This window comes from Coregonus lavaretus, assembly GCF_964263955.1.
Source record: "Coregonus lavaretus genome assembly, chromosome: 37".
Taxonomy (NCBI): domain Eukaryota; kingdom Metazoa; phylum Chordata; class Actinopteri; order Salmoniformes; family Salmonidae; genus Coregonus; species Coregonus lavaretus.
In genome coordinates, this window is record NC_140024.1 from 6,250,919 (window position 1) to 6,274,019 (window position 23,101).

The following is a 23,101-nucleotide window of genomic DNA, read 5'->3' on the forward strand; positions in this document are numbered from 1 at the left end:
GCACACTAACAGGGATGTAACACATTTGTGCACACATTTCAAGAGATATAAGCTTTTTGTGCATATGGAACATTTCTGGGATCTTTGATTTCAGCTCATGTTGAGTTTATATTTTTGTTCAGTATAGTTACTCCACAATACCAACCTAATTGACAGAGTGAAAAGAAGGAAGCTTGTACAGAATAACAGATATTCCAAAACATGTATCCTGTTTGCAATAAGGCACTAAAGTAAAACTGCCAAAAATGTGACAAAGATTTAACTTTATGTGCTGAATACAAAGCGTTATGTTTGGGACAAACACAACACATCACTGAGTACCACTCTCATATTTTCAAGCATAGTGGTGGCTGCATCATGTTTTGGGTGTGCTTGTCATCGGCAAGGACTAGGACATTTTTTAGGATAAAAATAAATGGCATAGAGCTAAGCACAGGCAAAATCCTAGAGGAAAACCTTGTTCAGTCTGCTTTCCAACAGACACTGAGAGACAAATTCACCTTCCAGCAGGACAATAACCTAAAACACAAGACCAAACATACACTGGAGTTGCTTACCAAGATAACGTTGAATGTTCCTGACTTAAATAGTTACAGCTTTGACTTAAATAGGCTTGAAAATATATGGCAAGACTTGAAAATGACTGTCTAGCAATGATCAACAACCAATTTGACAGAGCATGAAGATAATTGTTTTTTATTTAATCCATTTTGAATTCAGGCTGTAACACAACAAAATGTGGAATAAGTCCAGGGGTATGAATAATTTCTGAAGACTTTGTATCTAGTCCCCTCATTAGTTTTTTGTCCCTCATAAGTCTTTGGACAAATTCAAAGAATTTACAGAGGAAGTTAGAGGAGAAAGAGAAAATTACAGAGGAACAAAGATCATACCCCCCCCCCCCCCCCAAATGCTCCCCTCTCACAATTACCATTAACAGAGGAGGTTAGCATTTTTTGGGGGGTGTGATCTTTGTTCTTCTATAACTTTCGCAGTCTTTATTATTCACGATTCATTCATGATTATCCATAATCATGGTAGCATCCACATTAATGTAGAAGTGTTCTGAAACATCATATATTCTTATTTACAATAAAAGTGACTCCAAAATGACACAATACATTATTCACTATTCAGTTCCTATTGGGTGAAACATAATCTGAAACACAACCAAAACGAACTGCAAATGCATCCAACAAGTATGTAGTCACAAGCTGGATGTATTCATTGCATGCTAGGAATGTGGGACCAAATACTAAACATTTGACTACTTTAATACAATATAAGTTAATTTGTCCAAATAGTTATGAAGGGAAAAAAACAGATACATAAGGTTCTTTAATTTCTAAACGGTACAACAGATATGTATGAAAATACCCTCAAGTAAATGGTGACATTTTGTGCTGTCGCCTCATATGAAACGTTTGATCTCAAATAAATAATGCTGGAGTATAGAGCCACATTTTAAAAGTAAATATTGAGGGAAGTGTACAGTGGGGGAAAAAAAGTATTTAGTCAGCCACCAATTGTGCAAGTTCTCCCACTTAAAAAGATGAGAGAGGCCTGTAATTTTCATCATAGGTACACGTCAACTATGACAGACAAAATGAGAAAAAAAATCCAGAAAATCACATTGTAGGATTTATGAATTTATTTGCAAATTATGGTGGAAAATAAGTATTTGGTCAATAACAAAAGTTTTTCAATACTTTGTTATATACCCTTTGTTGGCAATGACACAGGTCAAAAGTTTTCTGTAAGTCTTCACAAGGTTTTCACACACTGTTGCTGGTATTTTGGCCCATTCCTCCATGCAGATCTCCTCTAGAGCAGTGATGCTTTGGGGCTGTCGCTGGGCAACACAGACTTTCAACTCCCTCCAAAGATTTTCTATGGGGTGAGATCTGGAGACTGGCTAGGCCACTCCAGGACCTTGAAATGCTTCTTACGAAGCCACTCCTTCGTTGCCCGGGCGGTGTGTTTGGGATCATTGTCATGCTGAAAGACCCAGCCACGTTTCATCTTCAATGCCCTTGCTGATGGAAGGAGGTTTTCACTCAAAATCTCACGATACATGGCCCCATTCATTCTTTCCTTTACACGGATCCTGGTCCCTTTGCAGAAAAACAGCCCCAAAGCATGATGTTTCCACCCCCCATGCTTCACAGTAGGTATGGTGTTCTTTGGATGCAACTCAGCATTCTTTGTCCTCCAAACACGACGAGTTGAGTTTTTACCAAAAAGTTCTATTTTGGTTTCATCTGACCATATGACATTCTCCCAATCCTCTTCTGGATCATCCAAATGCACTCTAGCAAACTTCAGACGGGCCTGGACATGTACTGGCTTAAGCAGGGGGACACGTCTGGATTTGAGTCCCTGGCGGCGTAGTGTGTTACTGATGGTAGGCTTTGTTACTTTGGTCCCAGCTCTCTGCAGGTCATTCACTAGGTCCCCCCGTGTGGTTCTGGGATTTTTGCTCACCGTTCTTGTGATCATTTTGACCCCGCGGGGTGAGATCTTGCGTGGAGCCCCAGATCGAGGGAGATTATCAGTGGTCTTGTATGTCTTCCATTTCCTAATAATTGCTCCCACAGTTGATTTCTTCAAACCAAGCTGCTTACCTATTGCAGATTCAGTCTTCCCAGCCTGGTGCAGGTCTACAATTTTGTTTCTGGTGTCCTTTGACAGCTCTTTGGTCTTGGCCTTAGTGGAGTTTGGAGTGTGACTGTTTGAGGTTGTGGACGGGTGTCTTTTATACTGATAACAAGTTCAAACAGGTGCCATTAATACAGGTAACGAGTGGAGGACAGAGGAGCCTCTTAAAGAAGAAGTTACAGGTCTGTGAGAGCCAGAAATCTTGCTTGTTTGTAGGTGACCAAATACTTATTTTCCACCATAATTTGCAAATAAATTCATTAAAAATCCTACAATGTGATTTTCTGGATCTTTTTTTTCTCAATTTGTCTGTCATAGTTGACGTGTACCTATGATGAAAATTACAGGCCTCTCTCATCTTTTTAAGTGGGAGAACTTGCACAATTGGTGGCTGACTAAATACTTTTTTCCCCACTGTATATTGTCTGGTTTATATTTCTTTCTGGTGCAATTTCAGGTCATTAGAGGGATATTATCTCAGCTTTGAGCACACGTGTATCACTCATCTCAGCACGTATGTAACTGGACATGAAAATACCCTGGCTCAGCAGAGCAAATTCAGTTTTTCCAAGGAGATGTTTTACCTTTGATAATGTTGCCAGGAAGATGTGTGCTGTTATGTATTATTTGAAAATAATTTTCTCTAAATATGGAATTAAGGCATTTGCCTTCTGTTCTTCTTGCCTGTGAATGGCAAGACATATTTTGTGGGTAATAACTTATTATTTTAATCCTGTTTTCCCCTTGTACTTAACTTAGCTGTGCAATAGTATCTGGTTATTCTCTATGATCATTTCAAACCTCATTTGATTTGCATTTAGGTGTTTGTTCAGTATCATAGTTTTTTACTTCATAAATGTGTGTTTTTGTTTTTCTATGTTTGGGGTAAATAAACACTAAATGCTGAATGTGTAAGCACATTGATTTTTGTTCATGAATTGCTGTGATGGATTTATTTCATTGATATAATTTGTGTTTTTATGTGCAATTACCTGAGGCTACTGAGAAATAGATTCATAAGAATAAAAAAATCAGTTAGAAATGGGATGCGATCAATGTTTTTAAGACTATTTTTGGTAGAGAAAAAGTGTGCATACAGTACATTACACAATCTCTACAGAAGTAAAGGTTGAAAAGTTGAACTAAGATGCCTATTGAAGAACATTGTACAAAATGTTTCTTAATAGGCCGATCTTAGTTCAACTTTTCAACTTTCACTTATGCAGAGATTGTCAGATTAAAAGCACAATTCACAAAGAAATTCATCAAATTGTTTCATTAAAACAACAACGTTGATCCCACACAAATGGCATACTGAGACGAGCTCACAATTGTCTATTGTTTGTTTTGGAATTTGTCTTGATGTTGCCAGATATTCCTCAAGTGGCCTCTTGTGGCCTGACCAATGTTCCATTGTTCAGCTGTTGATTTGTGTTGGCCTACTGGTGTAAACCAATAGCCTCATTTCACCCATTCATGTCATGAATGTAAAGTAGGGTGCAATAAGTTGGTCTTTCTTGTGACTAGCATTCAGTCTGATATGACAACTGTATTACAGTTCTCAGTTCAGTTCCTGTAGTCCTCTATTCCAATGAATATAGCACATTCCAAGGATGCATTATAAAACACAGCTGTTACATTTGGCCCTGATATTCATTTTCTGAAACAGACTGGTGTAGACAGTTGTGGGGTAATCAGTTAGTGTTGGTGAAACCATAAGGAGAGGAAGTACAATACCAACGACGCTAGACGGAGAGGAATATGCTTAAGCAAAAAAGGCAGTTTATTAAACACAGAGATAGCTGGTATCTGCTCAAGCTACATGCATGGGCCCTCTGCATGGACCCAATCAATTGCCTCTTATGGAGACAGTTGAAAAAGATCCTTAAACAGAGTTTTCAACATTCTTTATACAATGTAACAGCAAGGAAGGGGTCCTTCTTCTAGTCCCTTGATTGGTTCCCGAGGCGTAGGAGGCGGGTCTGCTCTGTCCAGAGCAGATGCCCCATTGGTGCACGGCAGAGTCCTCTGCCCTTGGCACCCGACCAGTAGAAAGGGAGTTGAGAATGAGTGTGCGTGCAAATGAAAGGTTTGTGTGTCAAAGAACTCTTGAGAAGCAACAAGTGGGGGCCGAGGAGGAACTGATTGTCCTGTTATCACACTCCTTTAAGATTAGGCCATCTGGTGACAATGGTGTTCTCCTTTGTCCTTTGTTTGCTACTCAACAGTTTATGCGCAGAACAGTACGCTGTTAGTATCAGACACATGACACAGAACAGTACGCTGTTATTGAAAACAAGCTCCTGACCTAAATAGGTCTTGCACAACATTTTACACAACATATTACTCAGATCAATCTATAACATTTTATATTCACTACGACAAATATATTTACTACGACATTAGTCTACCGGAAGATAAGAGTTTCAGTCCAAATAGTTGGCCATTTTTAAATGCAGTTCAACCTCGATTTTGGTATGGCTCATGTCATGTGTAGATTAATAAGGTATTAATCATTCATTAAATTACTAATGCTTCGTTATACAGTATTTGGAAATTGAAATGGTTTTACCCTGAATATAACATCACACCTTGAATAATACAGAATGTATTTAATAGGTTGGTGTGTCACAACCAATCTGGATCAAATAAGGTCACCACCTAACCACGCTTCCCAGTAGTGGGCAGTTTCTTATTCCGAAGGGGAAGGGCCATAGCTGTCATTTCTGAGTCCGAAGCACTTGCTTGTCATTTTGCGTTCGTTGTTGTTCGAGCAAGCAGGGTAAGTAAAGACCTGTTTCGTTAAAAATGTCCAGCTTCATAATCATTACTTAACAATAACTATAGGTGTATTTGAACCGAAAATATGAACAATGTATGAACTAACGTAACTATTTGAGAGGTAATGTGGTGTGGTTGGCTATCTAGCATAGCTTTAGCTACACAGCTAATTTTAGCTCCTGTAGCTAACGTAACCTTTGTCCTGCCAGCTGATCAAGTCTGGAATTTTTTGGCCATCACTAGCTACTGTGTTGGTTAGGTTACTGTAAACCAGAGCCATATCATATGCATGTAGAGATATAAAGCTGTCTCTGTCATCTCTGCAGTGTGTTAACAATGCATACGTCATGGGAAATTCCATTAGGCAATGAGTTTGGGAGTAATCTTGAGGATTCGTCAGGGTGTGTTCGTAAATTCTATCTGGAGTGCCAGAAGGTGCTCTGGGCGTTCGTAAATTCAGAGCGTTGTCAGATTGTCCGTTCGTAAATTCAGAGAGTTTCGCTATAGGAGCATTCAGATTGCACACTGGACGCTCTGGCGGAGGAGTAGGGTTGATCCGAGCGTTCTGACCTCACAACAGCAGTCAAGTACCCGAGCTAACTGGCTAACGTTGGCTAGCTACTTCCAGACACAAATGAGAGCTGGTTAGGCTGTTTTCATGTTATCCAGAGCGTTGGTAACTGTAACTGTGCTGCTGGCAACAATTTTAATTACGTTTTTTTGCCGACATTACCGACACCGACCATATTCAACCGGTGTTGAGCGTTCATAAATTCATCAGTTATTCTGCGCTCTGGCACACTCAGACGAGAGTGCTCTGAAATCGGAGTAGATGGCCAGAGTGAATTTACGAACGCACCCATTGATAGAATACATAGCTGGTGCGGATACGATATGTATTACGATTCGATGTTCCAAACATATCTCACCATATGTCTGCTGCCGAGGGACAAGAGAGCCATGATAACTAGTTTTGATCAGTCAGGGAAATAAAACTTCTGAAAACAAATTGGCACCCTATTTAAAAAGATGGAGAACAAACTATGAAGGAAAAATACTGGAGGTTTGGTGCAGGTACAGCCAACTAGCGCAAAATGTATATTGCGATATTGTCAAAATTATATGATATTATCATCAAACATTTTATCCCGATATGTAACTGTATAGATTTTTACCCAATCACTCGTTAAAGTCCGTTTTTAATTGAAACAATAACAAATCAGGCACCACGCCCCTGTTTTGGTAAAAAGCTGAGGGATTGGCCTGGAGAAATGTAACCACTCTGAAATTCATAAACTACTATCAAAATGATAGTTTTAACCATGTTTTGAGGCTATACAGTGTTTGTTTAGATTTACATTGTTTACACACATTAGATTAAAACAAGCTTATATTTTGGGCTCTGGTGGGATACAACAGTTGAACTAAGCTTATGAGGCATTTATAAGTTATTTTTCAAGAGTTAATGGGTATATATAATTAATTGATAAGTCCAAAAATGGATGTAGCAGCTAAGGATTCTAGCTTTAAATGATTCTTGTCTCTTTTTTTCTCTCCAGACGTGACAGTCAGCAGAAATCAAAATCATGAACAATTATCTTGGGATATGCTTAGTGTTCTGTTTTGCAATATTTGGATTGGGTAAGCCATCATTTTTTTTGTCTTCACGCTCTGCCATTGAAGTTGGTTCTTCGATACTGTTGAGTCTCGCCTAGTTCTCGAGAACTGAAGGCCATACAGCCATAGGGTTTGCATTTACAATGCTCTGTCTAACTGTTAATAATCACTGCATGCAATATGGTTATGCAATATGGAAACTTCCAACTGTACTTTTATATCACCCTAAAATAATTGTACAAATACAAAATATGCATTTACTGTGTGCCGTTTTAACAGATTCCCACAGAGGTGTTTTGCATTGCACTTCCTGAGCTAATGGAAACTCAGGAGGAAACAAAAGCTTGAAGCTGTGTTAGACAAAAAACATCAGTTGAAATTTGTGGTAAAACAGTATGTTTTGTTTTTGTAAAGTTATTTATGGATGATAATCAAGTTGTGTTCAAGTTTTCCAAAACTATAACGCAATCTAGGTGGAGCATTTCACATTTGACCAAATCACATCAGCTAATCAAAAGGGATGTGGAATGACTCGAGTCAGGAGAACGGCTAAGTGTCTCACCTTGTTTTCTCAGGCTCTGCCATCCGCTGTGTCAAATGCCAGGATTACACAGGGAGCTGCACACAAACACAGGACTGCAGTTCTGAGGATGCCTGCCTGACACTGACTGAGAGAGGTGCAGTAAAATGTGTAATCTGAAACAAATGATGAAAGTACTCCATGTTTCTGCATTATCCTGTAACTCCTATGTTCTTTGGCACAGGGGGACAGAAATATCGGCAGTGCGTCAAGTACTCTGACTGCGACTTCAATCGACTGGCCCAGATATTCCCAGCTGTATCAAGCTTCACCTTCAAGTGCTGCACCAGTGACCTATGCAACGGAGCCACATCCATTGGCACTGGCAAGCCGTTGCTGGGCCTTCTGGCCTCATTGGCAGTGATGTGGTGGTGTATGCACTAACCTCGCCCCACACTTACGCCTTAGAAGCTCTAATGCTGCCTATCTAATCAACATAAGCCGCTGATGGAACGGCAAGCAGGAAGATATGGGCCAATGGCTCATGCTGAAATTATGCCCTATTAGTATTTGCCTGATTTACTGCAATGTAATTGTAAAATAGGCTTTGGCACTTAACAATTTCCATCTAAGGGGGTTTGCTCCATTAGGTTGTCTATAGTTTGCTGACCAAAGTTACTGTAATGTGCTTAAATGTAAGGGATAATTTGAGAAATGTTTGAGTTTTTGTATTTGTGTGATTGAGTGGACAAAGTATTGTATAATTGAAAATGCAAATACTGCAGCATTCATGATGTGGAATTTGGAAGTTAAGGTCATTTTGTGTGAGACATTTGTTCACACACAATGCCTTCACTGCTCTTTTTAATGCGTAGCGGCATACCCTGTTACAGAACATTGCTTTGCCTGTTCTATAGGAGTCTATTAAACCAACCTGTCTTTTTTTTAAAGGGCACTCTATAGACCTTTTTGGATTAAATCTTTCACATGGATGGTGTTGTCTTTTTTTCATTTTAATCTCTGGCCAATAAATAAGATATTGCCAAAAAAGCCATATTTATTTGTCAGAAGGCTGTCTTCATGTTTATTCTGTTTACCTTCATGTTTTGATTCAGAGGAATTCATAGCGTCGTTTGACAGTGGACTACAGCAATCTTAGTCTTAGTATTGAAGAATGGAGTTTGTTTTGTAAAAGTTCTCCACATCTTTGGTTAGAAAGAGTAGCTAGAAGAGTAGTGCAGACTGGCATACTTATTAATTTGCCACTAGTCTACAGCATGAGCCAAAGAATCCCTCTAGTGGTTAACTAATGGTGTATCTTATAAGTGAAAATGGCAGGTTCTTGAGTGTGATTGGAAATGTGTTTCCAAATGCATGCTAATATCTCAGCAAAATGATTGTTGATTATAGATTTTTATGAACAAGGCAGGATCTCAAAACATGTTTTGAATACTCTCCATTACTTTTAGTATGTTAGAGTTAAACTCTGAGCAAGCATTGAGAAAAGCATCATATAGAACATTTGCAGAGTGTTTTAATTTTATCCAGTCTGGGAGACTGACTGTTTGAAGTAAGTGCATATAAAAATCCATTATGCTTAATTTCCCCATTTCCTTTTACACTCATACTGATATGTTCTGTTGTGGGGGAGTTGGCTTTCCTGATCAACACTGCAGCCAAATCCAAGGTCCTTAACTATTGACAACATCCATGGCTTATCATTGAAAACCTAGTAGAGAGATGCCAGAGGCCATATTCCCCAGTACACTACCGTTTGACCCCGTGCCCTTCATAAATGTCATCCTGTTTGGACAGCTGGATGAGCCAAATAGCATAGAACAAGAAAGGAAGTAAGTGAGAAAGCAGAGAGCAATAGCAAATAGAAGTAAAAAGGATGCACAGTGGTAGGAACTTGAGATAGTTTTGGTGCATTGTTAAGAGGTTACAAGTTAGTATGGCTTGAGTGGGCACTATCAAACAGCTTTTACTTGGTGTCTTGATGCCTGACTTTTATACATAGCATGAACAATAGCCATTAATAAAGTAACCCATGATACAGAGCACAGCAAGAAAGTGCATTATGGCCCTTGGCCTGTGTCAAGTAGAATTTGTCAAATGTGATTTTCATAACTCGGACGTGAGATTTGAATTATTCCTTCATAAATGCTGTATATCAATTTTAGCAACCAAATTTGCCTGAATAGGCCTACATCCCAGTGTTTCAGATAGAGTTGCTGAGATTAACCATTCTGGGGACAAGATGTGGCCACCTGTTGTTCTTTCACACATTTGAGAGGAGAAAGTGGTGTTTCAATATTTACACAGTGTCACTGTGACATCCTATAAACCATTGGCCCATTGGTTATGCTAACGGCATGCCACAGTCTTAACTCAAAGGTACTCATCCTCTATTGACGTTGTCTTTTCACTCTCCAGACCACAGACATAGGGCCCAGTGTTGTGTAAGATGCCTCAATGTTTGTGCTATTTACTGTTAAATTAAAAGAATGTGGGATGCTCTGGCAACAGATGTGTGCCATCACAACAAGCAAATCAAATTGTAGCACTTCGGGTCAAATCATGATGCTGAGCAAGCCCGTAGAGACACAATATTACGGGAATTAACTGTTAGTCAGTTTCCCGGACATGACCGAATGGGAACCACTGAAGGCTGTACAGTATGACACAATTACGTATATGTCCATATTGACAATAGTAGGATTCGTGTTAACTTTGTGTTATTAACATTTCTTTAATTTGTGCTGAAGCACTTATTGGATCAATTTCTTTATCAAAATGCCCCAAAATTTGCTGGCACAGTAAGTCACTAGTCGAAAACAGGATACACAGCCACCCTGACCTTGGAGATAACATGAATAACTTTTCCCCAGAATTCTAATGGTAGTACTCCCCTGAGTATCATCAAGACAATAGCACAGGCTTATATTGGATGTGCCCCACATGTTCTGTATGTATTTGCCCTGGTGAGCATCTATTAACAGACTGTTTAATGTTTGCAACTCTTATTGTCTTTTAGGCTTCAATGTGACTGGCATTGTTCCGACAGTGTGCAAAGGAGAGTATTGGTATGTATACATTGTGTGTATTTTGTAATATTTGTGCACAGTTTGTGTGTACTGTGGGACAGGGAGAATGAGGTCTGTTTGCAGGTCTCACAAAGCTTCTCTGGGGTGGTCTGAGAAGAGGAGAGCAGGGGAGTGGGTGGGGCTGAGAGACAGGGAGATCTACTATATCTGGAGCAGGGGGATTCACAGAGCACTAGCGAGACACACCTCCAAGCCTGGACAAAAAGGACCTGAGACAGGAGAAGAGTAGTTTCAGTGGAATATGGGAACACGCTATCATCACTGAAGTCAGTTTTCAATAAGTTCAGAAGAAGAATACCCTGGTCTTCAGATGTTGAGGTAAGCCTTGTAATAATTTACATAAATATTGTTATTTGATGTACATAGTGTTCTTGTCAAACACTAGATTCTTATTTGCTTGACCGATGGTGATTCCGTCAACCCCCTGAGTCCTAGCTTCCTGTTATATGGCATACAACAGGAGTCTATATATATATTTTAATGAATTCATTTTTTTTCTCCAGATGCTGTGTACAAGACTCAACACAGAAGTTTCCATGAAAGCAGAGACATTGACCTGGAGACATTGAAAACAAGAGAAAATATATTATTTTCTTAACCCTGCAACAGGAGACAGTGGCTGGTCACAGACTCTCACATTTATCCCCTCTGCCCATCACATTTATGTCGGACTCTGAGCTGCTGCCCTCAGCATCCACCTCTCCGCCCCCATTTCACCAGTGTGACTACAGAGAATGGAGACCCACATGGGTAATCATACCCTCAGTCTATCTCCTGGTATTTGTTTTGGGCTCCCTTGGAAATGGGCTTGTCCTCTGGGCATACCTGGATCAACCTGAGGGTAAACCAGCCGGCATGGGGACCTGCACCAAGCGGCGTCTTCAGCAACCTGGAAGGAGCTCTACCCCCAAGTTGCCGGACTCCTCTCGTTCCCTTACTGACTCACTCATTGCCAGCCTGGCGGCAGCAGACCTGGCTTTTGTGGTAACCCTGCCCTTATGGGCAGCCCACACAGCGCTAGACTACCACTGGCCCTTTGGCAAGCCTCTTTGCCAAGTCAGCAGCTATTTAGTGGCCCTCAACATGTATGCCAGTGTGTTCTCCCTCACGGTCCTGAGCATAGAGCGTTACTGGGTTATTGCTGGCCGACGGCAATCCAGTAGGGCCCAGGGGAGTGGCGTCTGCCGAGCAGCTTGGGTAGTGGGGAGCGTTTGGGTGGTGGCAGGTATCCTTGCTCTGCCTGCGCTACTACTGAGGACTGTAAGGGAGGTGGATGTAGGGGGTGAGTATGAAGAAGACTGGCAGACAGCTAAAGAAGAGGAACACTCGGTTCATGATCACATGCCCATGTTCATCTCCTCCTGTATGATGGACTACTCTGGTCTGATCTCAGCAGAGCTGGAGGAAGATGACAGGGAGCAGGCAGAGCTACTGTGGATGGCGGCTCTAGGACTTAAATCCACCGTGGTTGGCTTTCTGTTGCCTCTGATCATCTTACTGATCTGTTACTGCTCCCTAGGCCGCCTCCTCAGCCGCCATTTTGGACAGGGTCCTCGCCCCGACCGCCGACGCCAACGTCGCCTTTTGCGAGTCATCGTCACCTTAGTGCTAGCCTTCTTCCTCTGCTGGCTTCCCCTTCATGCCAACAAGACACTTTCCATGCTCATGGAGTTAGAGCTGTTGCCCTACTCCTGCCCATTTGACCGGACGCTGGTTGCAGCTCACCCCTACGCCACCTGTCTAGGGTATGTCAATAGTTGCCTCAACCCCCTTCTGTATGCTTGTTGTGATGTGGCCTTTCGGAAGCGTTGCCGGGCCTTACTGCAGTGGTGGTGGTGCAGGGGTAGGTGTGGGAGTCCAGTGACAGTAGATGAGGAGGAGAATAAGGAACAGGCCAGCCGGAGTTCTGCAATTCCTTCTGGAACACGCGAGGAAACGGGAAATGGAATTGAGGGGCAGGATGACGTGAGGCATGGCAGAGGCTGAGAGGATGGTTGGAGTGCTGTGGCGCCTCAGTCGGAAGAGGATACTAATAAACAGAGACGGATATCCTGGGAAATGTGCAACCCTTAGTGTATTCACGTAATCCCTCAGGAGATACACAAACTCAATAAATACCACTGGGAATGGTCATTTCTTCCAAGGAGATAAAAAGGAGACCTTCTAGAAAGACACTTGCAACAAAGAAAATGTATATTATGTGCTACCAAGCCAACAGATGGGTTTTCTGTATATCTTTTTTGATATAGCTACATAACAATATGTATGAAATACGCATTCAATTTGAATACTAAGAATTGTGAATCGAAAATCCCTGTTTTTCTAAATGAATGCTTCTCTGTTAAGGACAGTGATGTTCACACAAGCTTTCTCCGGTCCATGAGAATCATGTGACCCGCTGAGGTGGAGGCGGCAGAAATGTTGTTACCAAATGAAATCCTTTAGCCATGGTACTGGTACAGTTCATAGTTTCCCACGGAGGCACATGGCACTCTCCCTGACACACACACACCCACACCCACACACACACACACACACACACACACACACAAAGCGAGAGGGAGATTTCCAGTTTATAAGGAAGTGAATGATGTGTTCCTTTGTGACTCATAAGATTGCATTAATACAGAATCTTTAGTGCCAAACTTTCATCGAGGAAGCTTGACTAGTGTGGCACTGGAGGCAACCTGGTCTCAGAGCATTTGTATTATTCTGTATGTAAATCCGAAACACTCCATTTAGTATATGTTACGTTTAATATGTTATGTATTAATTTGTGGATGTCCATCATCCATTTCGTATGATATGTTACGAATTACAATTCGTTTGATATGTTACGAATTTGCTAAATATACAATATGTTACAAATTTGCAAAATGTATGATATGTTACGAATTCCAATTTGTTGAGGCTAACGTTAGCTAGGTGGCTAGGTGACTGACGCTAATGTTAGCTAGCTGGCTAACGTTAGCTAGGCTAGGGGTTAAGGTTAGGGGTTAGGGTTAAGGCTAGGAGTTAGGTTAAAGGGTTAGGGTTACGGGAAGGGATAGCTAAAAGGGTTAAGGTTAGGGTTAGGGCAAGGGTTAGCTAACATACTAAGTAGTTGCAAAGTATCTAAAAATAAGTAAGTAGTTGAAAAAGTTGCTAATTAGCTAAAATGCTAAAGTTGTCCGTGATGAGATTAGGAGCACTCCCGTTAAGAGTGTGCTCCTAATCTCAGCTCGTTACCTGTATAAACGACACGTGGGAGCCAGAAATCTTTCTGATTGAGAGGGGGTCAAATACTTATTTCCCTCATTAAAATGCAAATCAATTTATAACATTTTTGACATGCGTTTTTCTGGATTTTGTTGTTGTTATTCTGTCTTTCACTGTTCAAATAAACCTACCATTAAAATTATAGACCGATCATTTCTTTGTCAGTGGGCAAATGCACAAAATCAGCAGGGGATCAAATAATTTGGAATGTAAGGAATAAGGAATTTGAAATTATTTATACTTTTGATACTTAAGTATATTTTAGCAATTACATTTACTTTTGATACTTAAGTATATTTAAAACCAAATACTTTTAGACTTTTACTCAAGTAGGATTTTACTGGGTGACTTTCACTTTTACTTTAGTCATTTTCTATTAAGATATCTTTACTTTTAAGTATGAAAATTGTGTACTTTTTTCACCACTGCCCTCTGCACACATTGACAACTGTCACCCTCGAAGCGTCGTTATGTAGCTCAGTTGGTAGAGCATGGCGTTTGCAACGCCAGGGTTGTGGGTTTGATTCCCACGGGGGGCCAGTATGAAAAAAAAAATAATGTATGCATTCACTAACTGTAAGTTGCTCTTGATTAGAGCGTCTGCTAATTGACGTAAATGTATTTAAACAGTGGAGAAGGGTGGTATAGTGGTATAGTGTTAGGATATTTATTTTCTTTCGTTTATTTTCTTTTTCAAGGAAAGATAAGGGAGTTGAACTCCAGTCTAGTAGGTGGCGGTAATGCAACAAATTGGATGCCAACCGCTGTTAAACCTCATTGAAGAAGAAGAAGAAGAAGCAGAAGAAGTATCCGTACAGTAGGTGGCGGCAATACGCCTTATCGGTTGTAGTCTGCTGATAAAGCTCAAAGAAGAAGAAGAAGAAGCGCCCACCAAGAAGTAGACAAGAGGAAAGATGGCGTCGCTGAATGACAGATCAGTTTGGGATGAGGTGGAGGTTTGTTCCTTGAATTAATGGGTTTGCATGTGCTTATCAATTTATTTTGATTAAAACATGTATTATTTGAATAAATATGTGATCGTAATTATGAAGTCAACATGTATCCAATCCACGAAAGAGCTTATTCTTACGCCAGCTAGCATAGCTACAACTACAAGCTAACGTTAGCTAGCCTGTTTAAATTGATGGGAGAGTGACACAGGTAATTTGCAGGTTTTCTTAACGTTAGCTTGGTCACAAAACGAATAGTTGGCTTGGTATTTAGCCTATTAACGTAGTCAACTAGTTATCAAGTTTCTGGTCACTTAATATCTGACGTTTACTATCTACTTTGTTAGCTAGTAACTAACGTTACACACACTGAGATTCGTAAACCTATCTGCAAGTTGTTAGCTAACTTGGCAAGCTAACGTTAGCCTGACTATTTTGCTTGTCTTATAGCCGCTAGCTAGCTAACAATCTAGGCTAGTTAGGTATCATGATTGGCTAATTTTTGATCAATGTGTGTCTTCAATGGCTTGCTAAGTTAACGTTAGCTAGCTGGTCGGCTAGCTAGCTAGTAACGTTAACTCACAAACGTCGTCATACATTAGTACAGTAACGGTTAGCTAGATGTTAGTGTATACCCTTAACGGTAGCAGCTAGCTACGTTGTATCATAACATTACAGTTTTGTTTGTCAACAATAGGATGGGATCGGCGAAGAAGTCCTCAAAATGTCCACTGAAGAGATCGTTCAGCGGACACGTCTTCTGGACAGTGAAATAAAGGTGAATAGCTAGGTAGTCATTTTAGCTGCTATTGGTGTATCAGATGGCCCACACTATTCTTTTTTATTTTAATGTTTTACTTCATATCTGTTATGTCTCCACCTTATACTTTACCCCAACATTTTTAAAAGACGATATGAAAAGTGTGAATATGTTGTGCCTAGGTCTATACATTCAATTGGACTCTTATATTGTAGATCATGAAGAGTGAGGTGTTGAGGGTAACCCATGAGCTGCAGGCCATGAAGGACAAAATCAAAGAAAACACAGAGAAGATCAAAGTGAACAAGACCCTGCCGTACCTGGTCTCCAATGTCATCGAGGTAGGAGCATGGAGAAATATGTACGCTTTCGTCTCTGTCACATTAAAATGTTTGTTTTATTGTATTGAACAGTTTAGTATCAAAAGCTCAATTCTTGTGAAGCTGTGTTGAAGCTAATTGTCAGTTTATGACCATGCAACAGTGTCTGGATCATCGCAGGTTGGGTTAGAGATGTCTTAAAACTGTCTTGCAGCTTCTGGATGTGGACCCAAATGACCAGGAGGAGGATGGAGCAAACATTGATCTAGACTCCCAGAGGAAGGGCAAATGTGCTGTCATCAAAACATCTACAAGACAGGTAAGTAACAACTAGAAATATGTCCAATCCAGTGTTTTCTGAAGCAGTCATTTAGCTGTGGTGCTGCGCCACGGCAAAATCATTGCCGCCACGACAAAAAAATATAGAACATGAGAAAATATTTATTCCGAGGCGCTCTTTGAAGATGCTGGAACAGTCCACATTTACATTTCCTCTGCAAACAAAACTAGTAATGAATAGAAAAATCTGACAACCCCATAATAGAATAGTTTATCCATTGATGTAGTCGGCTTGTTTTGTGTTCTATGCGAGATGAATATTCCTCTTGAGGTGCATTCGAGTTACGAGTGCCTTAGGGAGGGAATTCCCTGAATCGAATATAAAAATAGGCTACATCTATTTAGAAGGCTACTCAAACTTTTACCAGCCGCACCGTTTTACACTTTATATGGCCTGCGTATAGTCTAATGAACGAACGCCTGAATTAATGTGATAATGAACTGAATTATCAAAAACAAATAGGCCTACCTGCTTGAACTTTGTGTCGGATGTGTATCCATCTACGGTGTTGTTGTCCTTCTAAACTAGGGATGTCACTCGTACAGCACCGGTCTCCACGATGGTGTTGTAGCCTATTCCCTTATCATAATCGTTCTTTTAATTTCTCCGGTTAGGCCTACGTTAGCCATTTTCACGTGAGCTAGGCTATAGTAAACTTGGAAATGTTTCGTATTATCACGTGGGAAGAGGGAACATAAGCTCTGTGCGTCGACAAATTTGAACGTTTTAGCACCACACAATGCGTGCGTGGCTAGTAGCCGTATGTCTGCCTCGCCACTCACAGAATGGAATTCACAACACAACAAAATCCTGGGTTTAAAAAAATTTGTATTATCTTGATTTTAAATGTTTCCGACCATCATGTAATGGTTTTGAACCGCAAGCCGACCACGGGTTGAAAGAATGTTTTAATTCCACCCGCCAGCTGATTTTTTTTGTTGTTGTTGCAGCTCACCCACGGGGCACCGTGGGTATCCGACCCGATGCAGGACTCTGCTAATGATTAGCCCAATAGGGTAAATGCAGATAGGCAACCCCATGCTTCAGCCTGTTTATTTATAGCCACATTGCTGCATCAGTTGGGCTACAGGTGAAAATGCTTATTGTTAATTGCATACCTGATAATATGCTATTAACAATATGTAACAAATAATTTAACAATGTTATTTTGCTCATTTCTGTAGGTGGAAATTATATTTTAGATGGTGTCAGCATAATTTTATTTTCATTAATTTTTGAGTAAAATGGCCTTTTAAAAAGTCACCAGAACAAAATAAAATAAATCAGCCCCCGCGACCTTTTGCCCCCACTGCTACAAATGTTTCCAGAGGAAACACTGGTCCGATCTATACTCCCAAGTTCAACTGCATTTCAATCAGTACTGTTCCTGTGTCCTCCTTAGTAAACTAAAACAGTTATTAATAGGAGTTATTCAGCAGTGGTAGTTGACATTGGCTACCCTTTTTGTGCTCTTGCAGACATACTTCCTCCCGGTCATTGGCTTGGTGGATGCAGAGAAACTGAAGCCGGGAGACCTTGTGGTAAGCCCTTACGTGATCACTTGAGTCCTTGAGTAGCAGCTCCCTCTGCTCAACAAGCAATGGATGTATTTTTTGGTTATGCTTGTGTGTCACATTTACTTTTTCTCTTTCCCTGTGGTGATAACCAGGGGGTAAACAAGGACTCATACCTGATCCTGGAGACCCTGCCCACGGAGTACGACTCCAGAGTCAAAGCCATGGAGGTGGACGAGCGCCCCACTGAACAGTACAGTGACATTGGTGGATTAGACAAACAGATCCAGGAGGTCCGATATTATCATTTGAATCTTATCTCTTTAGACACTCGTGAATGTAATTGCAGTTTTAGTAACATGTGATGCTATTCTTTTGACTTACAGCTGGTGGAAGCAATCGTTCTGCCCATGAACCACAAGGAGAAGTTTGAGAACCTGGGGATTCAGCCACCTAAGGGGGTTTTGATGTATGGCCCCCCAGGCACAGGGAAAACCCTACTGGCTAGGGCCTGTGCTGCCCAGACCAAGGTAAAACAAAACACTGACTCTATGGCTTGCATTTTAGCAAGGGGTTGTTTGTTAGTGCGGAAGTGTCAACTCCTCTTCTGCTTTAGGTAAAATGGTGTGGACAGGTGGAGTTTGATTTATTTACCTTTCATCCTACTATAGGCCACATTCCTCAAGCTGGCTGGCCCACAGCTGGTCCAGATGTTCATTGGTGACGGTGCCAAGCTGGTCCGAGATGCCTTTGCCCTGGCCAAGGAGAAGGCCCCCTCTATCATCTTCATAGATGAGCTGGACGCCATTGGAACCAAACGGTGAGTGGTGCAGTTAAACTATGAGTCCTATACACTGTAAACCAGCTACCGACGAGAAGTTTCACAGTTGCTTTCCATAGCTGTTGAATAGCATCGACACAAACCTCTGATCCCTTTGATTTCTCCAGGTTTGACAGTGAGAAAGCAGGTGACAGAGAGGTCCAGAGAACTATGCTTGAGCTCCTCAACCAGCTGGATGGGTTCCAGCCCAACATGCAAGTTAAGGTATTACTCAGTTCTTTACTTTTTTTTCTTAATCAGCTGTACTTGAGGTACCCAAGAGACCTGGTACCTAAGAAGGAGACCTGACTGTTTCACTATGCTATGAGGAGGCCCTATAGTGTTAGCCTGGCTCACGTGACTCAGAAGGCAGGGAGAGCTGTGACACACTGGTCTGGATAGGAGGCCGTTGTAAATGCATTATTGATTGGTTCTCTTCGCATAATCTTTTTGTGCAGTGTGAACACTCCAAAGGAAAACAGACCCCTCGAAAGAGCCCCCGAACCGAAACCATCTCGAGAGGTGGTCTTAGTTCAGTTTGCTTGAATTCCGCGGTCCGGTTCCCTTTTTTAGGGCAATGTGAACACAAAGCACCGTTTCCCCTGCCATAACCCCTCACATTGGTGCCACAAAATAAAGAAGATGATGATGTGCAGGTTCTTGGAAAAAACATGTGCTGTTTTTGGATATTGATTAGCGATTGTCAAGGATGCACAGACATTACAAAATATGTGTGAAGTTTTATACTGACATGATGTTCAGATTATTTGTTTGCAATATGTGATCTTTAGACTAGAGAACTTCACGGGTCCAACAGACCTGAAATTCTAACTGACCCTAAACCCAGAGCGGGTCTGGGTCCTAAATTCTGACTTTTGTCTCAGATCTGTATTTACCAACTGGACCCGATTGGACCTGACCTCTGTTAATTTATTGTTTGTGTGTTGAGAACTGCGCAAGCTTGTTATGTCAGCAAATTGCAACTCAATGAAACAAATAGCTTTATGTCCAGCTGAAACTGGTCCAGCTGCTCACCTCAGGAGCTCCTGCTGCTGAGGAGAGCGAGAGAGCGTAAAAGGGGCCTTGGACTAGGCTACTGTTGATTGTGAAGATGGAGAAAGAGTATAGTGAAAAGAAGCCGACAAAAAAGTTGTAATATTGTAGTGGACAAATAGAAGAACGTTGGCGCTGCCAAGTGGACTGTGTGCAACTCACTATTCAGGTTTGATACAATTTTATAACTTCCATTTATTTATTTTGGAATGTATTATTAATTGTTTAGTCATTAATAATAATGATAAGCTTGTTGTAAAATAAATAACATTAGCCTATTGCTGTCATTTGTTTGGTAGGCCTACGGTAGGTAATCGCCTTTGTTGGTAATAGCTGCAATATAGGCCGAGCCTGTTAAACGTTTTTGAAGATTTCATGCTGTTGAGCCATTTTCATTAGCCAAATTAAGTTCCAGCTGTAATGTTGTTTGCCGCAATATAACGTTAATAGAATTACCGGTAGGCCTATGCTACTCGCGCTCAAACCATGAAAAGGATAAACCAAAGAGGGCAAGATGCAAAACGTAATTTAATGTCACAATATAATAACCTGTTCTATGTTCCCTATGAACAATGACTTGACTTACTTTCATTACCCTAATAAAGTTAAGCAACTTTTGTTTGGTGTGGTATGGTTATTATTAGGCTTGGCTACTGCAGGCCTATGAAGGCAGGGCGCACTGGTACTCCGACAGTTGAACTTGAGGTGAGAAATAATGTTTTATGCCTACCAGAGTTACTCCTTTTAATCGAACAATATAATATTCGGATTGAAAATGAACGAATTTGCCTCCTATACGCCTATCTGTACAGCAGTAGTAGCCTATCTGACTAGTGTAAAGAAGTCTGGAACATGGCACCGGCTTAGCTCTATCTTTCTCTATGTCTCTCTAGGGCTAGGCCTAAGCTTGTCTCCCTTAATATTAACAAATAATATATATGAATATCATTCAGTGGACGCCTATGCCTATATGCATGCAATGCCCTGATGCATTTAGCGCTCAAATCTCTGACAGCTAAACCGTGAGGTAGACAATTATTGTTTTAGTAAACGATAGACGAAAGTTTTTAATATGGTACGAATCGAAACACAAATCGTTTTTTAGTCATTTGTTATTGGCAGTTTATAAGGATACGTAACTGGATCATTTGGCCAATACGACTTGTTTATTGATGGCGTTGGCAGCGACCAATTGGAGGTTTCTTTCTCTCCCTCTGTCTACTCTTGGATCTGAACGGGCCTCTTAGATCCGAACCAGCAGTGGTCTGTTTGCCATGGGCCTTTTCTGAACGGGTAAGACTGTCCTCGGGTCCATTCGGAACGGCTCTTCGTTTTTTGAAGATGTATTTATGCATATCGGGTCAGGTGGGAATGCCACAGATCAATTTCAGAACGGGTCCAAATTTTTGTACCCGTGAAGACCTCTACTTTAGACTAAGAGTTTCATAAGCTGTTTATTCGATTGTGGGGTTTGAATAGTGAGAAGACAACATATTTGGTCACAACATAGGGTACAAAGTCAATGCTAGTTATTTTAGGGGCAGTAGCCTACAGTGGGTGTACAATTTTGAATTACAGCATTATTTAATCTGCAGTTATTATTCAGCTATTTATTATGTTACCAATCATATTTACATGTTAATATTATCTTTTGATTATAATTGTCTCATCTTTTAACTAAACGCAATCTAGCTTCCAAAATGTGAGTAGGTATATCTAGCTGTACGATAACACGTTCTGATGGAATGGCTGGTCCTGCACTTTGTAAAAACCCAGAGTGCATTGAGTGAATGTTGGGAAAATATCTTGGTTCCGTTCTAAACATAGCAATGTGACTGCAAAGAGGACTCAGGACCACAAAATAGGTGAAGTGAACTGGCAGAAGAGTTGAGTCCTCATTCCAAGGCAAGGGCAGAGTGAATACAAACAAGTTATTTTGCTCTTTTTTTTACCACAGAGTTCACTTTTAAAGAGGGCTGAGAACGGTTATTTTAAACACCCTCAAATGTTTTGTCTTTCCTGGGGGGGTTGAGACCTCTCGTTGTATGGATTTGAAAATCCAACAGTTGTAATGAAATGTGGTGGCGATCAGGGACTGTGTGTGGGTGTGAGAGAAAGACACGGAGGAGAAACGATCAGTAAAACCCAGCCCCCTTCATTATCGACGCATCGTGCCGACAACATCAAGTCTTTACAGACTGAGGTCAGGAGGACTTGGAGTTAGGTGTTAGCCAGACTACTATTTTGTACGCTGACACCTTGACTTTCTGATCCTCTTTTGCCAGGTTATCGCTGCCACTAACAGGGTGGATATCCTAGATCCCGCACTGCTGCGTTCTGGACGTCTGGACCGTAAGATTGAGTTCCCAATGCCCAATGAGGAAGCACGAGCCCGCATCATGCAGATTCACTCACGCAAGATGAACGTCAGGTTTGGACCACTATGCTTCATCCTACGTTAGCCAAATTGATCTGCATGTTATGATTTATAATTAAGTGAACTCTAGCTCGAAAGGTCAAAGTTATACACTTGTTTGTCATGTATTATTCAGAATCTGATTGGTATCCCCTCCACTGCTTTGTTCCCACAGCCCTGATGTCAACTACGAGGAGCTGGCCAGGTGCACTGATGACTTCAACGGTGCCCAGTGCAAAGCAGTGTGTGTGGAGGCGGTGAGTAATACCTTTTTATAAACATGCACAAACCAGCCCTATTAACTAAAGTACAGTTACGTTGTTTCCTTTCCCTTGGTGAAAGTTTTATCAGTGACCTGCATGTCAAGATTTTGATTGTAAGATGTAATTTGCCATTTGTTCCCCTTTACATTTTTTAAATCACAGCTATATTGACCTGGATGCGTTTACCAACGACAAGAACAAACAAGGATTTTACTTTCTTTCCCTTAATCTTTTCTCTTCCAGGGTATGATTGCCCTTCGCAGGGGGGCAACTGAGCTCAATCATGAGGACTACATGGAAGGCATCTTGGAAGTACAGGCCAAGAAGAAGGCCAACCTGCAGTACTATGCCTAAGGGCCTGGCTCTTCAGGGGAAGGATGTGTGTGTGTGATACTCTCCAGTTGTGTGTCCAAAACATGAACCAATCTCTGTACTATAATGCAGCCATAATAGATTGTCCCCATTAGTGTGCAACATTAACACTAATTGCCACCTCTCTCTTTGGGTTTCATTGGTTCATTGCGGCTTCGGTAGTTAAGTTGTGAGGCAGGGACTGGAGACACGTTTTGGCTTCTTACAGTATCTATGGTCCATGAAAAAATAAAAAGGCTTTTTCCATTAATACATTTGCCCTTCTTTGGCTGGATGAAAACAAGCTGTGGCAAAGACATCTGTTTCCATTTACAAAAATATTATGAAAGGGGCACTTCGTCACCATATTATC

The 23,101-nt window shown here is 41.1% G+C and overlaps 3 protein-coding genes across 4 annotated transcripts; all 3 read left to right on the forward strand.

Annotated features, from left to right (window-relative positions):
• The first annotated feature begins 5,352 nt into the window (after positions 1-5,352).
• LOC311111679 (CD59 glycoprotein-like) lies at positions 5,353-8,568 on the forward strand. The gene is made up of 4 exons (XM_084154468.1): positions 5,353-5,440; positions 6,999-7,080; positions 7,632-7,733; positions 7,821-8,568. The coding sequence occupies exons 2-4, from the start codon at positions 7,026-7,028 to the stop codon at positions 8,018-8,020; spliced, it is 357 nt and encodes a 118-aa protein (XP_084010594.1). The 5' UTR covers positions 5,353-5,440; positions 6,999-7,025; the 3' UTR covers positions 8,021-8,568.
• Positions 8,569-11,346: 2,778 nt separating this feature from the next.
• On the forward strand, positions 11,347-12,701 carry LOC311111472 (apelin receptor B-like; the record flags this gene model as incomplete). Its single annotated transcript, XM_084154207.1, has 1 exon — positions 11,347-12,701. The coding sequence occupies one exon, from the start codon at positions 11,347-11,349 to the stop codon at positions 12,667-12,669; it is 1,323 nt and encodes a 440-aa protein (XP_084010333.1). The 3' UTR covers positions 12,670-12,701.
• Positions 12,702-14,787: 2,086 nt separating this feature from the next.
• On the forward strand, positions 14,788-22,999 carry LOC311111287 (26S proteasome regulatory subunit 6A-B). Of its 2 annotated transcripts, none has more exons than XM_084154002.1 (12): positions 14,788-14,897; positions 15,589-15,669; positions 15,867-15,992; positions 16,186-16,290; positions 17,790-17,852; positions 17,981-18,118; positions 18,212-18,355; positions 18,497-18,645; positions 18,774-18,870; positions 21,984-22,129; positions 22,290-22,371; positions 22,621-22,999. In XM_084154002.1, the coding sequence occupies exons 1-12, from the start codon at positions 14,856-14,858 to the stop codon at positions 22,729-22,731; spliced, it is 1,284 nt and encodes a 427-aa protein (XP_084010128.1). In that variant the 5' UTR covers positions 14,788-14,855; the 3' UTR covers positions 22,732-22,999. The 2 variants fall into 2 exon arrangements, with proteins under 2 accessions (XP_084010128.1, XP_084010129.1); XM_084154003.1 differs by having other exon boundaries at positions 14,809-14,891.
• Positions 23,000-23,101: the final 102 nt, after the last annotated feature.

Coding starts and splice junctions, on each gene's coding strand:
- LOC311111679 (XM_084154468.1), top strand. CDS start 7,026: ATGAACAATTATCTTGGGATATGCTTAGTGTTCTGTTTTGCAATATTT. Junction 7,081..7,631: donor TTTTGCAATATTTGGATTGG/GTAAGCCATCAT, acceptor TTGTTTTCTCAG/GCTCTGCCATCCGCTGTGTC. Junction 7,734..7,820: donor CCTGACACTGACTGAGAGAG/GTGCAGTAAAAT, acceptor TCTTTGGCACAG/GGGGACAGAAATATCGGCAG.
- LOC311111287 (XM_084154002.1), top strand. CDS start 14,856: ATGGCGTCGCTGAATGACAGATCAGTTTGGGATGAGGTGGAG. Junction 16,291..17,789: donor TCAAAACATCTACAAGACAG/GTAAGTAACAAC, acceptor GTGCTCTTGCAG/ACATACTTCCTCCCGGTCAT. Junction 18,356..18,496: donor CCTGTGCTGCCCAGACCAAG/GTAAAACAAAAC, acceptor ATCCTACTATAG/GCCACATTCCTCAAGCTGGC.